At 36.9% G+C, this 21,423-nt stretch overlaps 1 protein-coding gene and 1 long non-coding RNA gene across 9 annotated transcripts in view; one reads left to right on the top strand and one right to left on the bottom strand.

Annotated features, from left to right (window-relative positions):
- The window catches only part of ARB2A (ARB2 cotranscriptional regulator A), a 405,509-nt gene extending 385,965 nt beyond the window's left edge, over positions 1-19,544 (bottom strand). For 2 of the 8 annotated variants that reach the window (XM_036094062.2, XM_036094059.2), the window contains exon 1: positions 19,360-19,497. Coding sequence is in view for 4 of the 8 variants with exons in the window: in XM_036094063.2 (XP_035949956.1) it covers positions 19,360-19,537 (178 nt within the window). In the remaining 4 variants the exon portion in view is untranslated. Of the gene's footprint in view, positions 1-19,359 lie in introns of all 8 variants that reach the window. The other 6 variants (XM_036094063.2, XM_036094058.2, XM_078067067.1 and 3 more) reach the window with 6 other exon arrangements.
- Position 19,545: 1 nt separating this feature from the next.
- The window catches only part of LOC118536856 (uncharacterized), a 95,776-nt gene continuing 93,898 nt past the window's right edge, over positions 19,546-21,423 (top strand). The window contains exon 1 of the long non-coding RNA XR_004917853.2: positions 19,546-19,630. This is a non-coding gene — a long non-coding RNA (uncharacterized LOC118536856). The remainder of the gene's footprint in view (positions 19,631-21,423) is intronic.

The raw sequence follows: 21,423 nt of genomic DNA, 5'->3' as shown, positions 1-21,423 counted from the left end.
GAAAAAAAATTTTTTAATTTTATGGTGTAACTGGCCCTTAATTTATATGTTTTAATATTTAGATCTTCCTAATACTGACATGTCTTTAAAACTGGATAGAAAATATATGGAAAAATACATATGGAAATATATATGGAAAAATGCCTGAAGTATTCACTTACCAACAAAAAAAAACAAACCAAAGTTTTGTTATTACATAATGTAAAGCATAGACAAAACCACCTCACCCAAATGTTCTGCAGAAATTCAAAACAAGTCTTAGGCAGTCAGACACTTAATAAATAAGATAACCACTAGATCTATAATTCTATAGGTAAATATGCGTTGAAAGGTTGAAATTAACTACAACAAACATAAGTGACTATTGCTTTAAAAATTGTGCTGCAGCTGCTATTAGGCCAACACTTTGAGAAAACAAAAGGTGGCTGGGCTCTGAGAGAAATACATTTTAATGTTTATAGTCTAAGACTCTCTAAAGAAGAAACCTTTTCTTATTTTTAGAGTAATCTTTACTACAATGTGTTACTTGGTTTTGCTCAGATTTTGTTTTTTCCATATCTTTCAAAATAACATTCACTGCTTAATTAAAAATAAAGTTTAAATTTTAAGACATGAAATATTTCTTCTACTCTGAAACATCTCTCATTCACTAATTACTATTCCTGAAATACTTTCTTCAAATACTGTACTCTCATAAATACCTCATGAAATTTAGCTCTTTGCATTTTATATTACAGTCATCTATATACAAGTCATATCACCTCTCAGAGGGTAAGCACTGTGCCTTTCTCATCTTGGCATTTCTTGCATATAATGGGCTCATAAATGTTGTCTTAAATAGCGCTTGTTTGCAAAATAATCAAAGCCTATAAAAGCGGATTACATCCCCCCAAAATGGAGAAAGTAAGGATAACTAATGCAAAAATGAGTCCTTACTTCATTTTTGAAACTGTATTTATATAATTTAGTAAACAAGTAATACTAAATGATACTCTTTCAAATGAGGCCTAGTAGCTAATTTAGATTAATTACTGAAATAATAAAAATTGATACTATTAGAAGATATGGTAGGATTTAGATAATGTTTACAGTCAAGGTCTTATTCAGAAAGAAACAATACACAGTAGGGACAATAGTCATATAGAAACCCTGTAATCAGGGTCTCATTCAGAAGGAAGCAATACACTCTAAAAAATAATAGCCATAAGAAAACACAGTATCACTTCATTATTGAGTTGAGGCATAGGCAGACCTTTCTATCTTTTCCTAAGTTTAAGACTAATTTTAGGATTTCAGAATCTTCTGAAATTCATACTAGACCAGTAAAGTTTAGGGATGCATAAACAGAGCTGCATGGAAAATGTAAAATATTTATTATCTTTTAAAAGTTATATGACTCAATCAAAGTACAAGAATGATCAAATGAGAACTTTCTCAATGAAGACGGCAAATAGTAGAAGAGAAAAAAGACATCCCTCCCAAATATCACTGCAACTTTTCCCATTAGGTCAACATGTAAACAACCTTAGCTGTTTTACGTATACAGGATATGTGACAGATATTGGCAAACTGGCTCATAAAAGGGAAAAGGAAGAACCACAGGATTTCAAACCACGTGAACCATATATAAACATTTGAGTGTAACAAATTCTGACATTTCAACTCTGATTTTCCATTCCAGGCACTTGGTTTCACAATGCCAGGTAAATGGAAGAGAGTAGAAAAATCATAGACTAATAGTAGTGAAAAATTGAGGACGGTGTTCCTTCCACACCCTAAGCATTTCTACCTAAAATTCAAAAGCAGTATGAAAAAGGCAGTTGCAGGAATGGAGTACTAATAGTTAATAACTACAAGTTAGAATGTGAAACCCTCTGGTTCATTTCAGGAATCTGTGATCTTTTAGGCATTATATGTCGGGCAGACAGATTATCAATGTTTTCCGAAGTTTACTATATAATTACTGAACAAAATCAATCAAATAACATATGCACCCTATCCACATCTAAATTCTCCATTTTAATTTTAATGACGTATAGCAAACTCTAAATACCACATAGGCAGTTACTTTTCCAATCATACTTGGTGTCAAAAGAAGGTAACATCTGAAAGTTCTCTAAATCAGAGGAGTGTCGCCCCTGAGAGAAGACAAATTATCAGGGTAGACTAGAGTATGACTGCAAAAGCACTGAGTAGTGAGTACAGAATCAAAAATGTTGAAAAACTAAGTTCTTTCTTCCTGAGATCAGGAACAAGGCAGGAATACCCACTTTCACCATTAACTGTACTAGAAGAAATACATGTGGATAGGGTATATAAAATGCAGCATTTGATTGCCTTTGCCCATTAATTTATGAATACCCACATTTACCATTATGTGAATGGAGAGAAATAAATGTGGATATGGTAAATAAAATGTAGTATTTGACTGGCTTGGTTCATAAGTTTATTATAGAGTGAGCTCTGGATACACTAATAATCTGCCTGACCTACACATCAAATGCTTAAGTCACTATTCAGTGCAATGGGGGGGAAGGAGGCACAGAGATTGGAAGAAAGAACTAAAACTATCTTTAATTGCATTTTATGTGACTGTTAACATGGAAAATCCCAGAGAAACTACAAAACTACTACTGTTAACAAATTTAACAAGGTCAGAGAATACAAAGCCAATGTATATCTAAAATTCAACTATATTCATATGAATACAGGTACATACATATCAAGAACAATCAGAAAATATGGGAAAAAAATCACTTCAGTGGTGCCAAAAACATAAATTCCTAAAAATAAAGCTAAAAGAAGAGATCCAAGAATGTTACGTTAAAAATCACTGTTGGGAAAAAAAAAAAAATGAAGATCTGAATAAATGGAAAGAAATACCACTTTCAGGATTAGAAAACTCACTATTTTTAAGACAATGTTCCTCCCCAAATTTATTTATAAATCCAACATAATCCCAATCAGATCACTGGAGGCTATTTTGTAGATATTGGAAAGTTAATTCTAAAATTCATACAGAAATGCAGAGGACCTAGAATAACCAAAGCAATTTCATAGCCCAATGAAGTGGAAGAAGTACCCTAATTTTAAAAATTACCACAAAGCTATAGTAATCAAAACAGTTTGGTACTGAGAAAAAAACAGATATATACATCAAAGAAACCGAAAAGAGTCTAAAAATAGACAAACACACATAAAGTCAGTTGATTTCCAACAAAAGTGTAAGGCTATTAAACAGAAGGAAAGTCTTCAATAAATAACGCTGATTCAATTGAATATCTGTATGGAAAAAGATAAAAACCAACTCCTATCTCACATGATACATAAAGAGTAACTCAAAAAGATCACAGACCTGGATATAATACCTAAAACTATAAAAATCTGGAAGAAAACACAGGAGAAAATCTTTGCAACCTTAGAGTAGGCAAAAGTTTCTTAGTTGTAACAACAACAAAAAAAACCCCACGAAACATAAAAGAAAAAAATTGGTAAGTTGTGTCTCATTAAAATTAAAAAACATTTGCCCTCTAAAAAATAACATTAAGAAAATGAAAAAGAAGCCACAAACTGGAAGAAAATATTTGAAAAAGACATATCAGAAAAAAAGACTTGTATACAAATTATGGAAAGAACTCTTACAACTGAGTAATAATAATAACCCAATTTAAAAGAAGGCAAAATAAAAGTCCAGACCAAGACAGCTATACAGGTGAATTCTACCAAACATATTACCTCTTCTTCTCAGACTATTCTAAAAAATAGAAGAGGAAGAAAAACTCCCAAATTCATTCTATGGGGGCCAGTATTTCTGTGATACTAAAATCAGATGAAGACACAACAACACAACACAAAACAAAAACAAACAAAAAAACTACAGGCCAATATCTCTGATGAACATAAGGTAAAAATCCTCAACAAAATATTAGCAAACCAAATCCAACTATATGTTAAAAAAAACAGTTCACCACAATCAAGGGGGATTTATTCCCGGGATTCACTGGTGGTTCAAATATTCCTGAATCAGTCAACATGATACATCATATCAATAAGAGAAAGGATAAAAACCCTATGATCATTTCAACAGATGCAGAAAAAGCATATGACAAAGTACAACATTTATGTGTGATAAAAACCCTCAACAAAGTAGGTTTAGAGAAAATATAACTCAACATAATAAAGGCCATATATATGAAAAACCCACTGCGAACATTATACTCAACGCAGAAAAACTAAGAGCATTTCCCTAAGGTCAGGAACAAGATAAGGATGTCCACTCTCACCACTTTTATTCAACATAGTACTGGAAGTCTAGCCACAGCAATTAGACGACAAAAAGGAATAAAAGGCATTCACACTGGCAAGGAATAAGTAAAACTTCCACTATTTGCAGATGACATGATACTATATATAGAAAAACCCTAAAGACTCCACCTAAAAACTACTAGAACTGATAAATGAATTCTGTAAAGTCACAGGACACAAAAGCAATGTACAGAAATCTATTACCCTTCTATATACTAATAATGAAGCAGCAGAAAGAGAAATTAAGAAAACAATCCCATTTATAATTGCACCAAAAAGAATAAAATAACTGGGAATAAACTTAACCTAGGAGGTGAAAAACCTGTACTCTGAAAACTATACAACAATGATGAAAGTAACTCAAGACAACACAAAGATAGGGTAAGATATTCCATGCTCAGGGACTGGAAGAACAAATATTGTTAAAAGGTCCATACTACCCAAAGCAATCTACAGATATAATGCAATCCCTATCAAAATACCAACAGAATTTTTCACAGAACTAGAACAAACAATCCTAAAATTTGTATAAAACCACAAAAGACCTTGAATAGCCAACAGAATCCTGAAAAAAGAAAACAAAGCTGGAGGTATCACAATTCCAGATTTCAATTATACTACAAAACTATAGCAATCAAAACAGTATGGTCCTGGCACAAAAACAGAGACATAGATCAATGGAACAGAAGAATAGAAAGCCCAGAAATAAACCCATAATTATATGATCAATTAATTTTCAACAATGGAGGCCAGAAGAAGCAATGGAAAAAAGAGTCTCTTCAACAAATGGTGTTGGGAAAACTGGACAGCTACGTGCAAAAGAATGAAACTGGACCATTTTCTTATACCATACACAAAAATAAACTCAAAATGGATCAAGGACCTAAATGTGAGACCTGAAAGCATAAAAATCCTAGAAGAGAATACAGGCAGTAATATATCTGACATTGGACATAGCTACACCTTTCTAGATATGTGTCTTGAGGCAAGGGAAATAAAAGCAAAAACAAACTACCAGGAGTACATCAAAATAAAAAGCTTTTGCTCAGCAAAGGAAACAATCAGCAAAACTAAAATACAACCTACTGAATGGGAGAAGATACTGCAAATGACATATCCTATAAAGGATTAGTATCCAAAATATATAAAGAATTTATACAATTCAACACCCAAAAAACAAATAATCCAAATAAAAAACGGGCAGAAGACCTGAACAGACATTTCTCCAAAGAAGACATCCATATGGTCAACAGACACATGAAAAGATGCTCAACATCATTCATCAACAAGGAAATGCAAATCAAAATTATAATGAGATATCACTTCACACCTGTCAGAATGGCTAAAATTAGAAACATAAGAAACAAATGTTATCAAGGATTGGAGAGAAAGGAACCCTCATTCACTGTTGGTGGGAACACAAACTGGTGCAGCAACTGTGGAAAACTGTATGGAGGTTCCCCAAAAAATTAAAAACAGAACAGGGCGCCTGGGTGGCTCAATCAGTTAAGCGTCTGACTCTTGCTTTCCGTTCAGGTCATGATCTCAGGGTCATGAGATTGAGCTCCACGTTAGGCTCTGTGCTGGGCATGGAGCCTGCTTAAGATTCTCTCTCTCCTTCTCCCTCTCCCTCTGCCCCTCCCTCGCCTCTCCCTCTTTAAAAAAAAAAATAGGGGCGCCTGGGTGGCTCAGATGGTTAAGCGTCTGCCTTCGGCTCAGGTCATGATCCCAGGGTCCTGGGATCGAGTCCCGCATCGGGCTCTCTGCTCCTTGGGAGCCTGCTTCTCCCTCTGCATCTCTCTCTCTCTGTCTCTCATGAATAAATAAATAAAATCTTTAAAAAAAAAAAAAAAATAAAAAAAAAAAAAATAAAAAAAAAAATAGAACTACCCTATGATCCAGTAATCACACTACTGGGTATTTACCCAAAAAATACAAAGACAATAATTCGAAAGGATATAGGCACCTTTATGTTTATGGCAGCATTATTTACAATAGACAAATTATGGAAACAATCCGTGTCCATCGATATATGAATGAATAAAGAACATTTGTGTGTGTGTATATATGTAAGATAGAGACAGACCAAAAAACATACTCTTAACTATAGAGAACAAACAGATGGTTACCAGAGGAGAGGTGGGCAGGGGGGATGGATGAAATAAGTGAAGGGGATTAAGAGTACACCTATCTTGGGCGCCTGGGTGGCTCAGTTGGTTAAGCAACTGCCTTCGGCTCAGGTCATGATCCTGGAGTCCCGGGATCGAGTCCCACATCGGGCTCCCTGCTCTTGGGGAGTCTGCTTCTCCCTCTGATCCTCCCCCTCTCATGCTTTCTGTCTCCCATTCTCTCTCAGATAAATAAATAAAATCTTAAAAAAAAAAAAAAAAAAAAAGAGTACACCTATCTTAAGGAGCACTGACTGTTCAATCACTATACTGTTCACCTGAAATCATATAACACTGTATGTTAACCATAATGACATTTAAAAATTAAATTTAATAGACTTCAAAAGAAAAGCAGGCAAAAGATTTAAAAGAAATATACAAATGACCACTGAAAAATGACATGAAAAAACATTAGAAGGTGATAGACATATTCATTATTTTGATTGTGCGGATAGTTTCATGGATGTGTCCTAAAACACACCAAATTATAAACTTTAAACATATAAAGTTTATTTTCAGTTATATCTTAATAAGGTTTTAACAGATAAAAGTAAGGAGACTTTTAAATGTTAAAATGGTAATTGGTATGATTTATTCTCTTTTTCTAAAATGTTTGCATATTAGGGTAGTACTCATACTATGGAAAATGATATATGGGTAGAAAAAATATGAAAATATATAAACTACTAGAGAAGGGATTATTTTATGACATTACAGTCAAACCTTATTATTTATTCCAAGAGAGATCAGCAAATACACATGAATACAAAAAAATAACTTAAACATCACAAGTATTTAGATTTGAGTGTAATTATAACAGCTATTAAGGAATTCATAAGACTGTAAACCAAAAAATAGCTCTAAATATTGAAATTTCAAGCAGTCATATACTTTATTAATACACTGGAAATAATTAGATTTCTAATCTTACTACTCCAGGCAACTGAGCGGTATTTACACACATGAAGAGGGCAAAAAGAAACTTAAGCTGATCTTCAGTGAGCATCTAATAACTGCTATAGATTTAGAGGGCTTGGGAGTAGATACAGACATGTGGTATTTCACAAAGATTAAAAAAGTTCTAACATCAATAACCTTTATTAAATCAGCAGAACCAGCCTACAGTTGCCTACTATCTTTTCATTCATTCACTTAATGAAAATTTATTAACTGCTTAAACATAACAGATTTTGTGTTTGACAGAAGAGATGCCAAAAGGCGGTAGAGTATGTGGTTAAAACAACTGATACTAGAGCTGGAATGCCTCTGTTTAAATTGTACTCAGTCATCTATTCTATGTATTTCCAAGGGCAAGTTACTTAACCTTCAGCTGTCCAGTAAAAGGTTAACATCAGGCTTAAGGTGTTCAAACCCTGTATCTTCTAAGGAAAGGACTGTCCCTTGACTGGCTTCTGGGATATAACCAGTATGGCCTTGGAATATCATGCCTGATAAGAGTGTCTTTGTATACTTGAAGCCATGGGCCATGCCATATAGTTTATTCTAACCATGTGACTTATGGTGAGTGCATGCTTTTATCCACCCGAGTCCTGCAGCAAGCTTTATCAGTTTGATCTCTGTGGGGGCTGGAAACTGAGTAGTTGTCAATTATGGGGGCAATCCATGCCTAGGTGACTGACAACCCCAACCCCTAAAAGAAAAAAATAAAATAAAAAACAAAACCCAAGACTCCAAGGCTCAGGGGAGCCTTCCTGGTTGGTTAAGACTTTACACTTGTCACACATTGTCTGGGAGATTAAGCACTTTCCATATGACTTGAAAGATGACAAGTGGATCTAGTGCTTTGTGTCTCCTGGACTCCTGCCCTACGTGCTTTTTCTCCTTGCTGATTTTATTCTGTATCTTTTCACTATAATAAACCGAAACCATGAATATAACATTTTTTCTGAGTTCTGGGAGTTTTTCCAGGAAATCATCAAACCTGAGGGTTCTTAAGGATCCTCAACATTGTTACCACATCTAAAAAAATGTATTTAATATTAGTACTTAAAGAACAGATGTGGGGATCAAAAGAATTAATGTATGTTAGGTGCTTACAATAATGCACAGCATATAATGTTTGCTGTTTCTCATGCTGTTGTAAAGATAAGTGGTCCTAATACTTGAATAGCTTGGCCTAGTGAGAGAGGACACTAAATAATTAAACTGTTAGTGCTAAAAAAGTATGCATAATATATGAGAGAAGCAGAGAGCATCAGTTCCTTCTTTCCTATACCGAACTCTGTTGTCTTCATTTAGGTCCCAATCATTTCTCATTTCCTAAGTGAACTGCTGTGAGTATCCTCATGATAGTATAATCCTTACAGGATTCCCTGACATTGTATCTACCAGCAGCTGCACCACCACCATCACTACTACTGCCTGATCCAATATTCCTTTAACCTGATTCCACACTCTGAGAATCCATTCCCATACTGAAAACTTAAAATGTGAGAGGGGCGTTGGAACCAGGTAGGGGGCTCTGAGAAGGGTGTTAGAGAAAGCCTAAACACCCTGAAGAACCCGTTTATAAAAACCCCATGAGCTTTGATAAGTCTATGGCGAGGACTTGCAAAAAAGCAAACGTTATTGGAAATTTGAGGAAGGGAGATACGTGTTAAGTAGTGGCAGACACTTTAGCAACACTGTCCCATGGAGTTATACAGAAAGAAGAAAATACGACTAACGAAGTGGCTGATCTAGCTAAGGAGAGTTCCAACCAGAGTGCTGAATGTGCCACCTGGTTCATTTTACTGCTTATAGTAAAACTTGAGAAGTGAGAGAGAAAATAATGAAAGGGCTGTTAAACAAAAAGAAGATAAGACTTACTCTACAGGGGCGCCTGGGTGGCTCAGATGGTTAAGCGTCTGCCTTCGGCTCAGGTAGCGAAAAAAGAAAAGACTTACTCTACAAAAGATACTGTCAAGTAAGTGAAAAGCCAAGCCACAAACTGAGAGAAAATATTTGCAAAAGACTTATCTAATAAAGGTATCTTATCTAAAATATACAAAGAACTCTTAAAACGCAACAAGAAAACTAGGCCAAAGGCCTGAATAGACGCTTCACCAAAGATATACAGATGGCAAACAAGCGTACGAAAAGATCCTAAACATCATATGTCATTACGAATTACAAATTAAAACAACGAGATAACTGCTACATACCTATTAGAATGAACAAATTCCTAAATGCCTGACAACAGGAAATGCTGGCAAGGATATAGAGCAACAGGAACACTCATTCACTGCTGGTGAGAATGCAAAATGGCACAGCCATGCTGGAAGCTAATATGGCAGTCTGTTACAAAATTAAACATACTCTCACCATACAATACAGGAATCATACTCCTTGGTATTTACCCAAATGAGCTGAAAACTTCTGTCCACACAAACACCTGCACACAGATGTTTATAGCAGCTTTATTCACTACTGCCAAATTTAGAAACAACCAAGATGTCCTTCAGTAGCTTAATGAATAAATCAACTGTGGTACATCCATACGATGGATTACTAAGCACTTAAAAAAAAAAAAAAAATCAAACCATGAAAATATAGGGGAGGAATTTTAAATGCCTATTACTAAGTGAAAAAAGCCAATCCGAAAAGGATATCTACATACTATATGATTCCGACTCTAGGACATTTTGGAAAAGGCAAAACTATAGACACAATCAGAAGTTTAGTGGTTGGCAGGGGTTGGGGAAAGGAGGGATAAACAAGGTAGTGAAACTATTTTTAGTGCAGTGAAATTATTCTCTACAATACTATGGTTGTGGATATATGTCATTACACATTTGCCTGAACGTACAGAATGCATAACACCACAACTGAACCCTAATGTAATAAACTATGGATTTTGGATGATAATGATATGTCAACATAGGTTAATCAGTTATAACAAATACACCACTCTGATGTGGAATGCTGACAGGAGAAGCTGTGCAAGTGTAGGGGCAGGGGGTATATGGGACATCTCTTAACTTTCTACTCAATTCTGCTGTGAACCTAGAACTGTTCTAAAAAACAAAATATATTAAAAGAAAATTAGGCAAATGATGCTAAAATTAAGAAATGTTTTCTGAGCAAAGAAAAAATCCAGGGCACTACCAGGAAAACATCATTCAACAATGAGGCTGAGGGTATGACTGAAAACTCTTTCATTACAACTTCAAAAATATTAAAGGTGGTGCCTCAGACTATTAGTCAGTCAGCCAAAAGGCCCTTGAAAGACATTACAATGCACCTATTGATCCTCTCAAACAATAAAGCTTCTACAAAATTAAGGGCATTATCCCTCAGCCTTGTTACTAGAAGCCCAATGTATACAAGGATTTATCTCAAAAAAAAAGTGTGTGTGATTTTTGCTCAAAGGAATACATCTCAATAGAATTCACGTAACATCCACAAGATTTATAAAAGACTAATCTTTTTATTTAATATATAAAAGATTTAATATATCTTAAATGAAGAGAGACTTTTGGACCCCAAAATTCCACTGACAGAAAGCAAGCTGAGAAAAAAACTCACCTTAGAAACATCTGCTATGTTTCATGAGAAAAGACAGAGGTACAAGAAAAAGCACAGAAGGCAAGGCGAAGAATCATAAAGAATTATTCCCAGGCTTGAGATCTAATCAAGAAACTTCCAGTATGTGCCCATCTGGATCTCAGAATTGCTATGAACTAAGGACACCTTTGCATCTTCCATTTTTCCCCTTTTAGAACAAAACTATCTATAGCAGTTATCCTATACCTGTCCCCCATTGTATGTTCGGTATTGCAGGTGGGGAGAGGCAAATGGAGCAGGATGGTACTCAAAGAGCTGTGCTTGAGGAAAAACACCCAAGTAACCACATCTAAGCCCAGACCTGATTTAGATGATGAAATTCTGCACTTTAAGATGATATAGTAACAGAATGAGACACGTTAAGCCTTGGGAAGCACTGGGTGAACTCTGCATGTGGGAAGAACATGAACCCCTGGAGGATGGAGGGCAGACAGTGGCAGCCAATTCCCACCTCCTGTTATTCACATCTTCATGTAGTCTCCTCCCACACAATGCCAGAGTTGACTTGTATGACCAATACTAAACAGGAGAAGTGATAGTATCACACCTGAGAAATTATAACATTGTGGCTTCCATCTTGGGTGCTCTCTCATTCTATCAGATCACTCGCTCTTGGGAAGCCATGTTGTGACCAGCCCTATGGAGAGGCCCAACTGGTACTTAAGAGAAGCTTCCTGCCAACAGTCACAGGAGTGAGCTTGGAAGTGGATCTTACAGACCCAGTCAAACTACAGATGACTGAAACCCTAGTTGACACTGTAACTACAACCTCATGAGAAATCCTAAATCAGAACCACGCCTAAGCTGACCCTAAATTTCTGACTCTAAGAGACTGTGTGAAATAATAAATATTTTTCATTTTAAGCTGCTAAATTTTGGGATCATTTGTTACATAGGTACAGACGACATGTAGTTAAACCCCAAGTGAACTAGTGAACACCACTAAAGCTCCCAGATTCATTCATTATCATCCCTGAATTGCCTGATTTTCCAATTCAGCAATAATTTATCTCCTATGTAAGGAAGGAGCTTCCTTTAGATTTACCAAAACAAGAATGTTTTCTTTTACTGTCTTTGGACTTAAAAAATTAGCTTACATAGCTTAATATTTTCAGAATTAACGGTTGATCTGGCTGAAAGTCTTTCTTCATTGAGAAAGAAAGAGAGAGAGAAACCTTACATTTTTAATTAGAACAGTTAAAAACACAAACACATATGCTTGTTTGGATAAAACTAATTATGCATGCTTCCTACTGAAGGAAATATTCAGAATAAATAAGCTTGTTTTCAATAGTTTGTTTTCAATGATAAAACTGAAATGTCTAGTTTTTTAAAAGTACTTGTAGTATTCCTAATGCAGATAAAATTTCCGCCATTATAATCACTCACACTGATCCAAAATAACAAAATACTACCTATAAACAATAATATTCTAATCACAATTGTCTGTCAAATACATCAGCACAAATTGATTCATCATATTAGTAACCTAGAAAAAAGTAAGAAAAATTCTAAAAGAACAGTGTACAAATAAAAAATGCTTTCATGCTGGCAAAAAAAAAAAAAAAAAAAGGTGCAAAATGGTCTCTAGTAAATCCAATTTTTGTTGGATCCAAACCTAGAGCCAACCGGTTTAAAATTCTGGCCATAATCCAACCTATAGGAAAGACCCTACTACAGCCTTGACAGCAGCTTAGGGGAGGTTACTTCAGCACACTGGAATTTAAAAAAATCTATTTTACAGCATAAGCTGTCACTCTAAGAGGGAGTATACACTGAATGCCGCACCCCAATCACTGGAGGTATCAAGAAAATAAAAGTGAAAGGGTGCAATATAGCCATAGAAAGGCAAAGACAAACAATTACCCATTTAAAGTTTGTATAATGCAGGAATCAAAAATTTAAATGTCTATAGACACCAGAAAGTTAACAGTCAATACAGGCAGTGAGTCCTATAAGGCATAAGCTTACACTGTATGAATGTAAAGCCTGCAACAAACTGGAAAACACATAGCTCATTTCAAGCGAGTTGCAATTTGCCCCACTGTTGCTTCACAGAATGAAGACTAGAACTTTCTATTTCTCAGGGGAAACAAAAAACCTAGATATTTACTTAAATTAGCTGAAAACTAATTTTACAACATCAAAGATTGTGCAGGTCCATTTAGCCTGGAGATCTCCAATTTGCAAACTCTGCTCGGTGCAGTATTATAGAGGGTATAATTATCTCGTATTTCTCCCATATAGCTCAATAACTTCCAGGGCAAAAACAGATATATCAGTAATAAAAATAAGACTCCAGTGATCCCACAGAATAATAATTTCTCAGAAAGTGGAATCAGGTCAAAAGTATTTCCCAAAACCAAGCCTAAGATAAATACTCCAACATTAGAGAGTGTAAAAGCAAATGAATCAAGATGATTGATTAATTTCCAAACAACTTGAGTTAGTACTATAATAATTTCCATAATATACACAAAAATGATGATACCATGAAGAATGGGTAATTCAAATCAAGAGAGTATGTCACTATCTCAATCAAACTTTTAACTTTTTAAAAATGCCTTACTTTGAGTTGTAATTTTGGTTATAATTCTAGCCTGTCCATATTCTAAACAAGGCACACAAAACCAAGCTATGCTTTATACCTGAAAAGGGTATCACTTAACACTCCTCCATTACCTTAATATTAACTCTGAATTGTTTTTTAAATAGAAGTAGTGTGTTTAGCCACATATAGTATCATTTTTGCTACTTTCTGAAGCCAAAAGGCGTATGAGGGAAATGTGATTAGCAGGGGATAAGAATATCAGCCACACCCTACAACAGTTAATAGTTACACTGTTGGGTATTAGTTAATGATCATTTCTGTAATGAGCTCGTAGAGGGCCTTACAAGGGCCCAAATCCAAAATCTTAGTCTTATTAGCATCTCTCCAACCTCCAAACAAATCAACCCTGAGTACATTATCAATCTAGACTATGCTTAAAATAAATTCCTATCTGCTATATAAAAATGGAAACATAAAATAAATGCTTTGCTTCAATGATGTGTCTTCACAGTGATATTTTTCTCTACAGCAAAATTATCTACATTATCTATACTGCAAAAATGAACTATTCCCCCAAAAAGGAGACAATACAATATCAGAGAAAGCAGCACAGTACTGCTGTCTCTGCCTTGTCTTTAACTTAGCTGTGAAACCTTGAGCAAGTCAGTCATCTGCCATCTCATCTGTACCAAATTAATCAATTTTAATTTGCCAAAGAGTGATGAGCAAAATTGTGGTACAATTTTTCATTCATTACTTTAAATTAATCAGCTTAACTGAGCTTTATAACTGAAATAGTTAGCTAAATGTAGTACCCCAAGAGTATTTTCTATTTTTTTTTTTTTTTTAAGATTTTATTTATTTATTTGACAGAGAGAGAGACAGCGAGAGAGGGAACACAAGCAGGGGGAGTGGGAAAGGGAGAAGCAGGCTTCCTGCCGAGCCGGGAGCCCGATGCGGGACTCGATCCCGGGACTCCAGGATCATGACCTGAGCCGAAGGCAGTCGCTTAACCAACTGAGCCACCCAGGCGCCCCATCTAAGAGTATTTTCTAGACAATGATAGTGTACAAAGTCATTCAATAGTTAAAAAAAAAAAAGGAAAAAAAAGGTGTTACCTTGAACTACTAGACCATTAGCTATTCTGGACAAAAAAAATTCCTTTCCTTCTCATAAAAATAATCCAAAAAAAAAAAACCCCACCTTTTTTAGCAATGCTGAACACTATTAAATTACACAATTACTCATTAAATTACTTAAGTAAACCTCATTATTCTATGGATGGAAATAATGTGATACATTGTCTGAAAAACTTAGCTTACTCCTGCAGGACTGTACACACTGCACAGCTTCCAAACATTGACTACTGAGCCAGATGAACTGACAGACACATTGCACTGATACACAATAGGTCTTACTGAACTACTCAAGGCCAAATGGCTGACTTCAGAACCATATGTTGAGATGTAGCTGGTGATTTGCTCTCTCTCACCTCATCCCCCATCCCATTCCAATCTGTGGAGCTATATTAGTTTGTCACCTTGGTTGCTGAAACTTATCTCCTCTGCTGCCAGTTCTGCTGCTTATTGTCCATCACTGTTACTGATGTCCTTTGCCACTCTCCACCTACCCACATCCCATTGCTATACTGCTATCCAATACTTCTTTTTTCTGTTTCACCATTTTTTAAGGGAGGGGGAAGAACAGAGGGAGAAAGAGAATCTTAAGTGGGCTGCATGCCCAGCACACAGCTGGATGCGGAACTCGATCTCACAACCCTGAGATCATGACCTGAGCCAAAATCAAGAGTCAGACGCTTAACTGACTGAGCCACCCAGGTGACCCTGTTTCACCATTTTTGTCTTTTCTGTTTGTTTCCAGGCTTCCAAGTCCCAGAAAAAAGAGATCGACTTCATAGACACAGTCAGCCAATCAATATACTCCTTTCCTTCTAATTAAAAGAAAAAAAAAATCAAAGCAGGTCAGAATGATCCTTGGCTTTTCTGAACTGTTTTTATCACAATCTGATACTCAAAGGTTCATTCATTGTTATTAAAGATGCTTTATGGTCTTTTTTATTTCTAAGTTTGGAGTTACTATAGACACTTGTCTATAGATAATTGAAATTTTTACAATTATAGTATTTTAGGGTTAAAAATTCCAAAGGAAACATAGTGGGGCTGCCTTCTTAACCCTTAGATGATTCACCAAAAAAAAAAAAAATCCAAAAATTTCTATTAAAATCAATCTTAAAATAAATGAATAGCACTCCAAAGAAGATAAACATATGGCCCCAAAGCATATGAAAAGATGTTTAACACCTCCAATCGTTAGGAAAATCAAAACCATAGGAGATACTACTTCACACCCATTAGGATAACTATTATCAAAAAAAAAAAGAGAGAGGGCGCCTGGGTGGCTCAGTTGGTTAAGCGACTGCCTTCAGCTCAGGTCATGATCCTGGAGTCCCAGGATCGAGTCCCGCATCGGGCTCCCTGCTCGGCAGGGAGTCTGCTTCTCCCTCTGACCCTCCTCCCTCTCATGCTCTCTGTCTCTCATTCTTTCTCTCTCAAATAAATAAATAAAATCTTTAAAAAAAAAAAAAAAGAGAGAGAGAGAGAGAATGTGTTTGGCAAAGATGTGAAAAAGTATTGTTGAAGACGTAGAGAAATTGCAACCTCTGCTCATTGCTGGTACAAACGTAAAACAGTACAACCACTGTGGATAATAGTAAGGTGATTCCTAAAAAATTAAATACAGAATTGACATTTGATCCAATTCTGGGTATATAGCCAAAAGACATGAAAGCAGAAACTCAAACAGATATTTGCACACTCCTGTTCAGAGCAACCCTTATTCACAATAGACAAAAGATGAAAGCAACAGAAGCATCTATGGTCAAAATGATTTAAAAAACAATGTGGTATACACATAAAATGGAATATCAACCTTATAAAGAAAACACGATACAACATGGATGAACCTCGAAAATATAATGTTAAGTGAAATAAGCCAGTCACAAAAGGATAAATATTATACGATTCCATTCATATGAGTTACCTTGAGTAGAGTCAGGAAATTCAGAGACAGAAAGTAAAAGGTTGTGAGAGGCTAAAGGGAGGGGGGAACAGAGAGTTAATGTTTAAAGGGTATGGATTTTCAGTTGAGGAAGATGAAAAGTTCTGGAGATGGATGACAGTGATGATTGCATAACAGGGTGAGTGTACTTAGTACCACTCATATACACAGTTAAAAATGTTTAAAATGGTAAATTTTATGTTATGTATATTTTACCACAGTAAAAAAGATGAATGAAAAGTAAAGTTTACAATAGGGTAGAAAAGTACTTGCTATTTAGTTATCTTATCCATGGCTACTGTGCAAACCTTACCTAAGACAGCACAAGTATCAACGGAGTAAATGGTGCTTAACTTCATTAGTGCCAATAAAGAGCATGGAAACATCTCTAAATATCTAAGGACTTCAGATTCTCCTCATAGAGCTGTCTGGGAAAGTTGAAAAAAATAGTCTGTCAATAAGTAAGATCTCTCATGAACACACCAAACCACTGAATAAATACTCATTTTCGAGATTTTTAAACCCTAATGCCTCCATGCCTACATCATTGCTATTCTCGGATATACCAAACATACTCTTGCCTCACCACGTTTTGCTATCCTAATACACCCATCTCCCTCATACCTGCAGAGTTCACTCTCTCATTTTATTCAGATGTCTACTCATATGTTCCCTTATCAGAGAGGCTAAGCTTGACAATCCTATATAAAATAGTATCCTCTGTAATTCTCTCTCCACATAAAGAGCTTTATTTTTCTTCATAGATTTTATCACTACCTGGTATACACGTTTACTTGTTAATTCTTTTCTCCATCCACTACAATGTAAATTCCAGGAGCACAAGGACTGCCGGAGTCCAGCTCCAGCCGGGGTGGGTCTCTCGTAGGAAAGGACGGCGTCGGTGAATGAGGAGACACAGACACAGGGTCAGGTTGCAAGCATCTCTTCCTGACAGTCTCGGAGGAACTTTATTTATATGTTAGGATATTTTTGTTTTTCCAAATCTTAGATCATTTTCTGGATTACAGGCCATAGCCTTCTTTCATTTTTCCTTTGTAATGATTAACATGACCTTTATTGATTTCTGCTTATTGGCTTTCGCTAAAACTAAAAAACAATACGCAAAGAGAAAGGTGCTAGGCAGAGCGTGACCGTTTTGTTATTTTGTTCTATAGAAACTAATTCTTCATGGAATTAGTTTCATTATGATTGCTTAGATAGGCGTAACTAAGGTGAGTAGTCACTTTATCATGAAACCCCAGAAATATTCCCACAATTATAAAGATTGCCATAAATAAAATGAAAAAGAATAGCAGGAGCCAGCCCAGAAATATTCCCACAATTATAAAGATTGCCATAAACAAATGAAAGAGAATAGCAGGAGCCAGCTGTGGAGTCTCCTGTTTTCAGGATCGTCCCCCATACTTGGACTTTGTCAAACAGCATGAGTAGCTTGGCTCGCACCAAAGGACTTTGTCTATTTTGTTCACTATGTACCCCCATCACCTAGAACTCCACCTGGCACATCGAGGGTGGCCAATAAATATTTGTTAAATGAATAAATAGATGTGATGCTCACAGCATAAAATCATATTTTCCTTTTGGTCTTGGTACTATTCTACCATCTACAAGCCTTGGAACAGCCACCAGCCACTGCCTCAAAGCCATCCAGAATGGGAATGATTAAAGTGGGAGGAGCACCTAGTTTAAGAAGTCAGATAGAAACCTGGTACCAGCACTGACAATAATACCTTAATTAGGCACTTCAAACAGTGCTTGCTCTCTGTTTCTAAATACCCTAAATGAATACAGCATATCCGCCTCTGACAATATGGAATAAAGTATAAGTATAAAGTATAAGTGTAAAGAATTTACCTCTAACACTGCTTTAAAACAAAAAGATACCATGTATTGCATAATAAACATCACAGTGCATCTGTTTTGATGAACATTACAAGGCACTTGCTAGTCTAAAAACCACAGGATTTTCCCTCTACAACTTCTCAGAGGTAGGGAAATACACAAATGCAAGAACACTAGTTGTTAATAAATACAGACAAAAATTAAATAACCAATTTCTTGGCCCAAGAAATGCTCTGGAGCATGAGAAGAATATGTTAAATCTCTGGATGAGGGAGAGAAAAGAGTGTTTCCAATATATACCTAACTTTATTTCAAAGTCAAAAGTTTAAAAATCCATTCCAGTCAAATGTCCCACCAGCGCCCATACATACATGTTACAAGTTTTGAGAGAATTTTATAACTGCACTTTAATTTTCTGTCTGCAGTGAATGACATCTGGTAAAGCTTCAGCCATTGATTATAATTTTTGTAGAAAAAGTGTTTAATCAAACAATAAATACCGTCCCTCCTGAGAAAGCATACGAGGGCCCATTACTCTATGGTCTCTAGGGTTCACCGAACCCCACATGTTCACTTGTAAGGACAGTCAACCAGGGAACGCACGTGTTCTGCCCCGCCTCATAAGTGAAAATGGCAGGTGGAACCTGCCCTTCGGCGGGGTCCCTAAATTGGGTACACCTGTGCGCAAGGCACGCAGCGTGATGTGTGGGAAGCCTGCGGCCCCGGGGCCAACAATCCCCGCCCGAGACCGACCAGGCCAGCCCCTTCCTCTGATTTCCGCCCGGGCCTGTCCCCGGAGCTCATATCCCCGCAAACGCCAGGTCCTACCTGAGCTCTGCCCCCAGCTACAGGGCTGCGGGGGGAGGCGGGAGGAGGCGTGGCCTTCCAGCTCGCCAGACGAACTCCCTCGTGCGGTTGTTATGACTTTCCCTCTCGGGATCCGCGCCCCGGCCAAGTTCGAGCTGCACTTCCGGGGTCCGCAGGCGACTGAGACGTCATTGCGCATGCGACGGCGGCTGCGACAATCCGGAAATGGGCGGAGCGTGGTCGCTAGGTTGGTTCCTGTGGAGCTAAGTGGGCTGGGAGAGGCTTGTGGGAGGTAAGAGTTGTCCTGTTATTTCCCCCTGGCCTTGCTCGCCTTTTCCTTCACGCTTTTTTTCTAAAGCGGGAGACCCCGCTTCCTGAGTAGCCTTGAGGACGGGGCCACCTTGCAGCCTCGTTCTCCAAGAGAAAATTAAAAAGTAGTTGTGAGACTGTCCATGCAGCCAATTGCCCACTCTCCCACTCATGTTTTATTCATCTTTACCCACTCCATTCCGCTCCAGAAAAGACAGAAGGTCGAAACTTCTAGATTTGGAAGATTAAATTTACTTCAAAATTATGACTTATAAAGTAAGAAATTAAGGTTTGGCTCCCTGACCCTGCTCTTTTCCTATTTCCTGAGTACTAGTGGGATGAATGAGAAACAGTTTTGGAAACGCAGCCTTTATGGGAAAATTCCTGGTAGTAAAAATTTCTCAGGAAAATCCTTTAAATGGCCTACAAAGTACAGAATACATAATGATAAAAATAAAGTCGAGATCTTTAATTCTTATACACACTTGAATGTGAGACCTCTTAGGTAGTTGAAATGTTAGAATAAAAGGAGAGTTTGTGTGTCAATATCCGGGCATTTAAACAATCAGAAATCCAAGGGGCAACTCTTAATCTTCATCTTAACCATTCAGCAGCATTTGACACAGTTAATTACATCTTTTACTTGAAGCTTGATACACATTTTTCATTTGACTTTTGTGAAATCATGGTGCTCTTTTGATTCTCCTTTGCTTGATTCCTCCTGTTTTTTTTTTCTTTTTTTTAAGATTTTATTTATTTATTTGACAGCGCAGAAGCAGGGGGAGCAGCAGGCAGAGGGAAAGGGAGAAGTAGGCTCCCCGCTGAGCAGGGAGCCTGACTGGGGGTGGGCGGGTGGATCCCAGGACCCTGGGATCATAACCTGAGCTGAAGGCAGAGGCTTAACCGGCTGAGCCACCCAGGCGCCCCTCTTCCTGATTTCTAAATGTTATTATGCTCTAGACCTGTTCCCTTCTTTATCTGTCCTCATTCCGCAGGTGATCTCATCCATTTCCTTCATTGTCTTATACATAACTTCACTATGCTGATGGCTTCCAAATATCCATATCCAGCCCTGACTTCTCTGATTACTATACTCACATATCCAACTTCTTATTCAACATATTACTAGGATATTTAATATGCATGTCAAACTCTATATTTTCTACCTCCAAAACCTGTTTCCTATTGCATATCTCTCCATTTCAGTAAATGGCATTAGATTCTTAAAATTCTTCAGATTATCCTGATTCCTCTTTCTCTAAAATTCCATGTCCAGTCCCTCAGCAAAATCTGTTGGCTCTTTTTTCGAAGGGTATCCTAAACCTAATCAGTTCTCAACACCTATACAGCGTTATTCTACTCCTCAATGGATGCTGTAATTGCCTCTTAATTGTTCTACACGCTTCTGTTTTTGCCTTCCTACAGTCTAGCCTCCATTTGGCAGCTGTAGAAATGCTTCTAAAATACATGTCAGAATGTGTTACTTTCCCGGTCAAAACTCTTAAGAGCTTCTCTACTCAAGTAGAAGAAAATCCAAAATTGTTTTCATAAAACTCTAAGATCCTACATTATCTGGCCCCTGGCCACTCCTTGCTGCCCCTGAGGAAGAGGGATGTAAGAGATTTGGAGATGTGGTGGGGTGAGGCTTGGCCAGTAACGTTGGAGTTTGGGAAATGGCAGTCCCAGAGGTGATTACCCAGCTCTCTTGCCTGGAAATATTTAAAGGGAAGAGACCGACTGAGGGTGCCTGTGATGACAAAGAGATAAAAACTGTCG

The sequence above is a fragment of the Halichoerus grypus genome, chromosome 2 (genome assembly GCF_964656455.1).
Source record: "Halichoerus grypus chromosome 2, mHalGry1.hap1.1, whole genome shotgun sequence".
Taxonomy (NCBI): domain Eukaryota; kingdom Metazoa; phylum Chordata; class Mammalia; order Carnivora; family Phocidae; genus Halichoerus; species Halichoerus grypus.
Note: the sequence above shows the minus strand (reverse complement) of the source record. Positions and strands in the feature narration are given on the sequence as shown.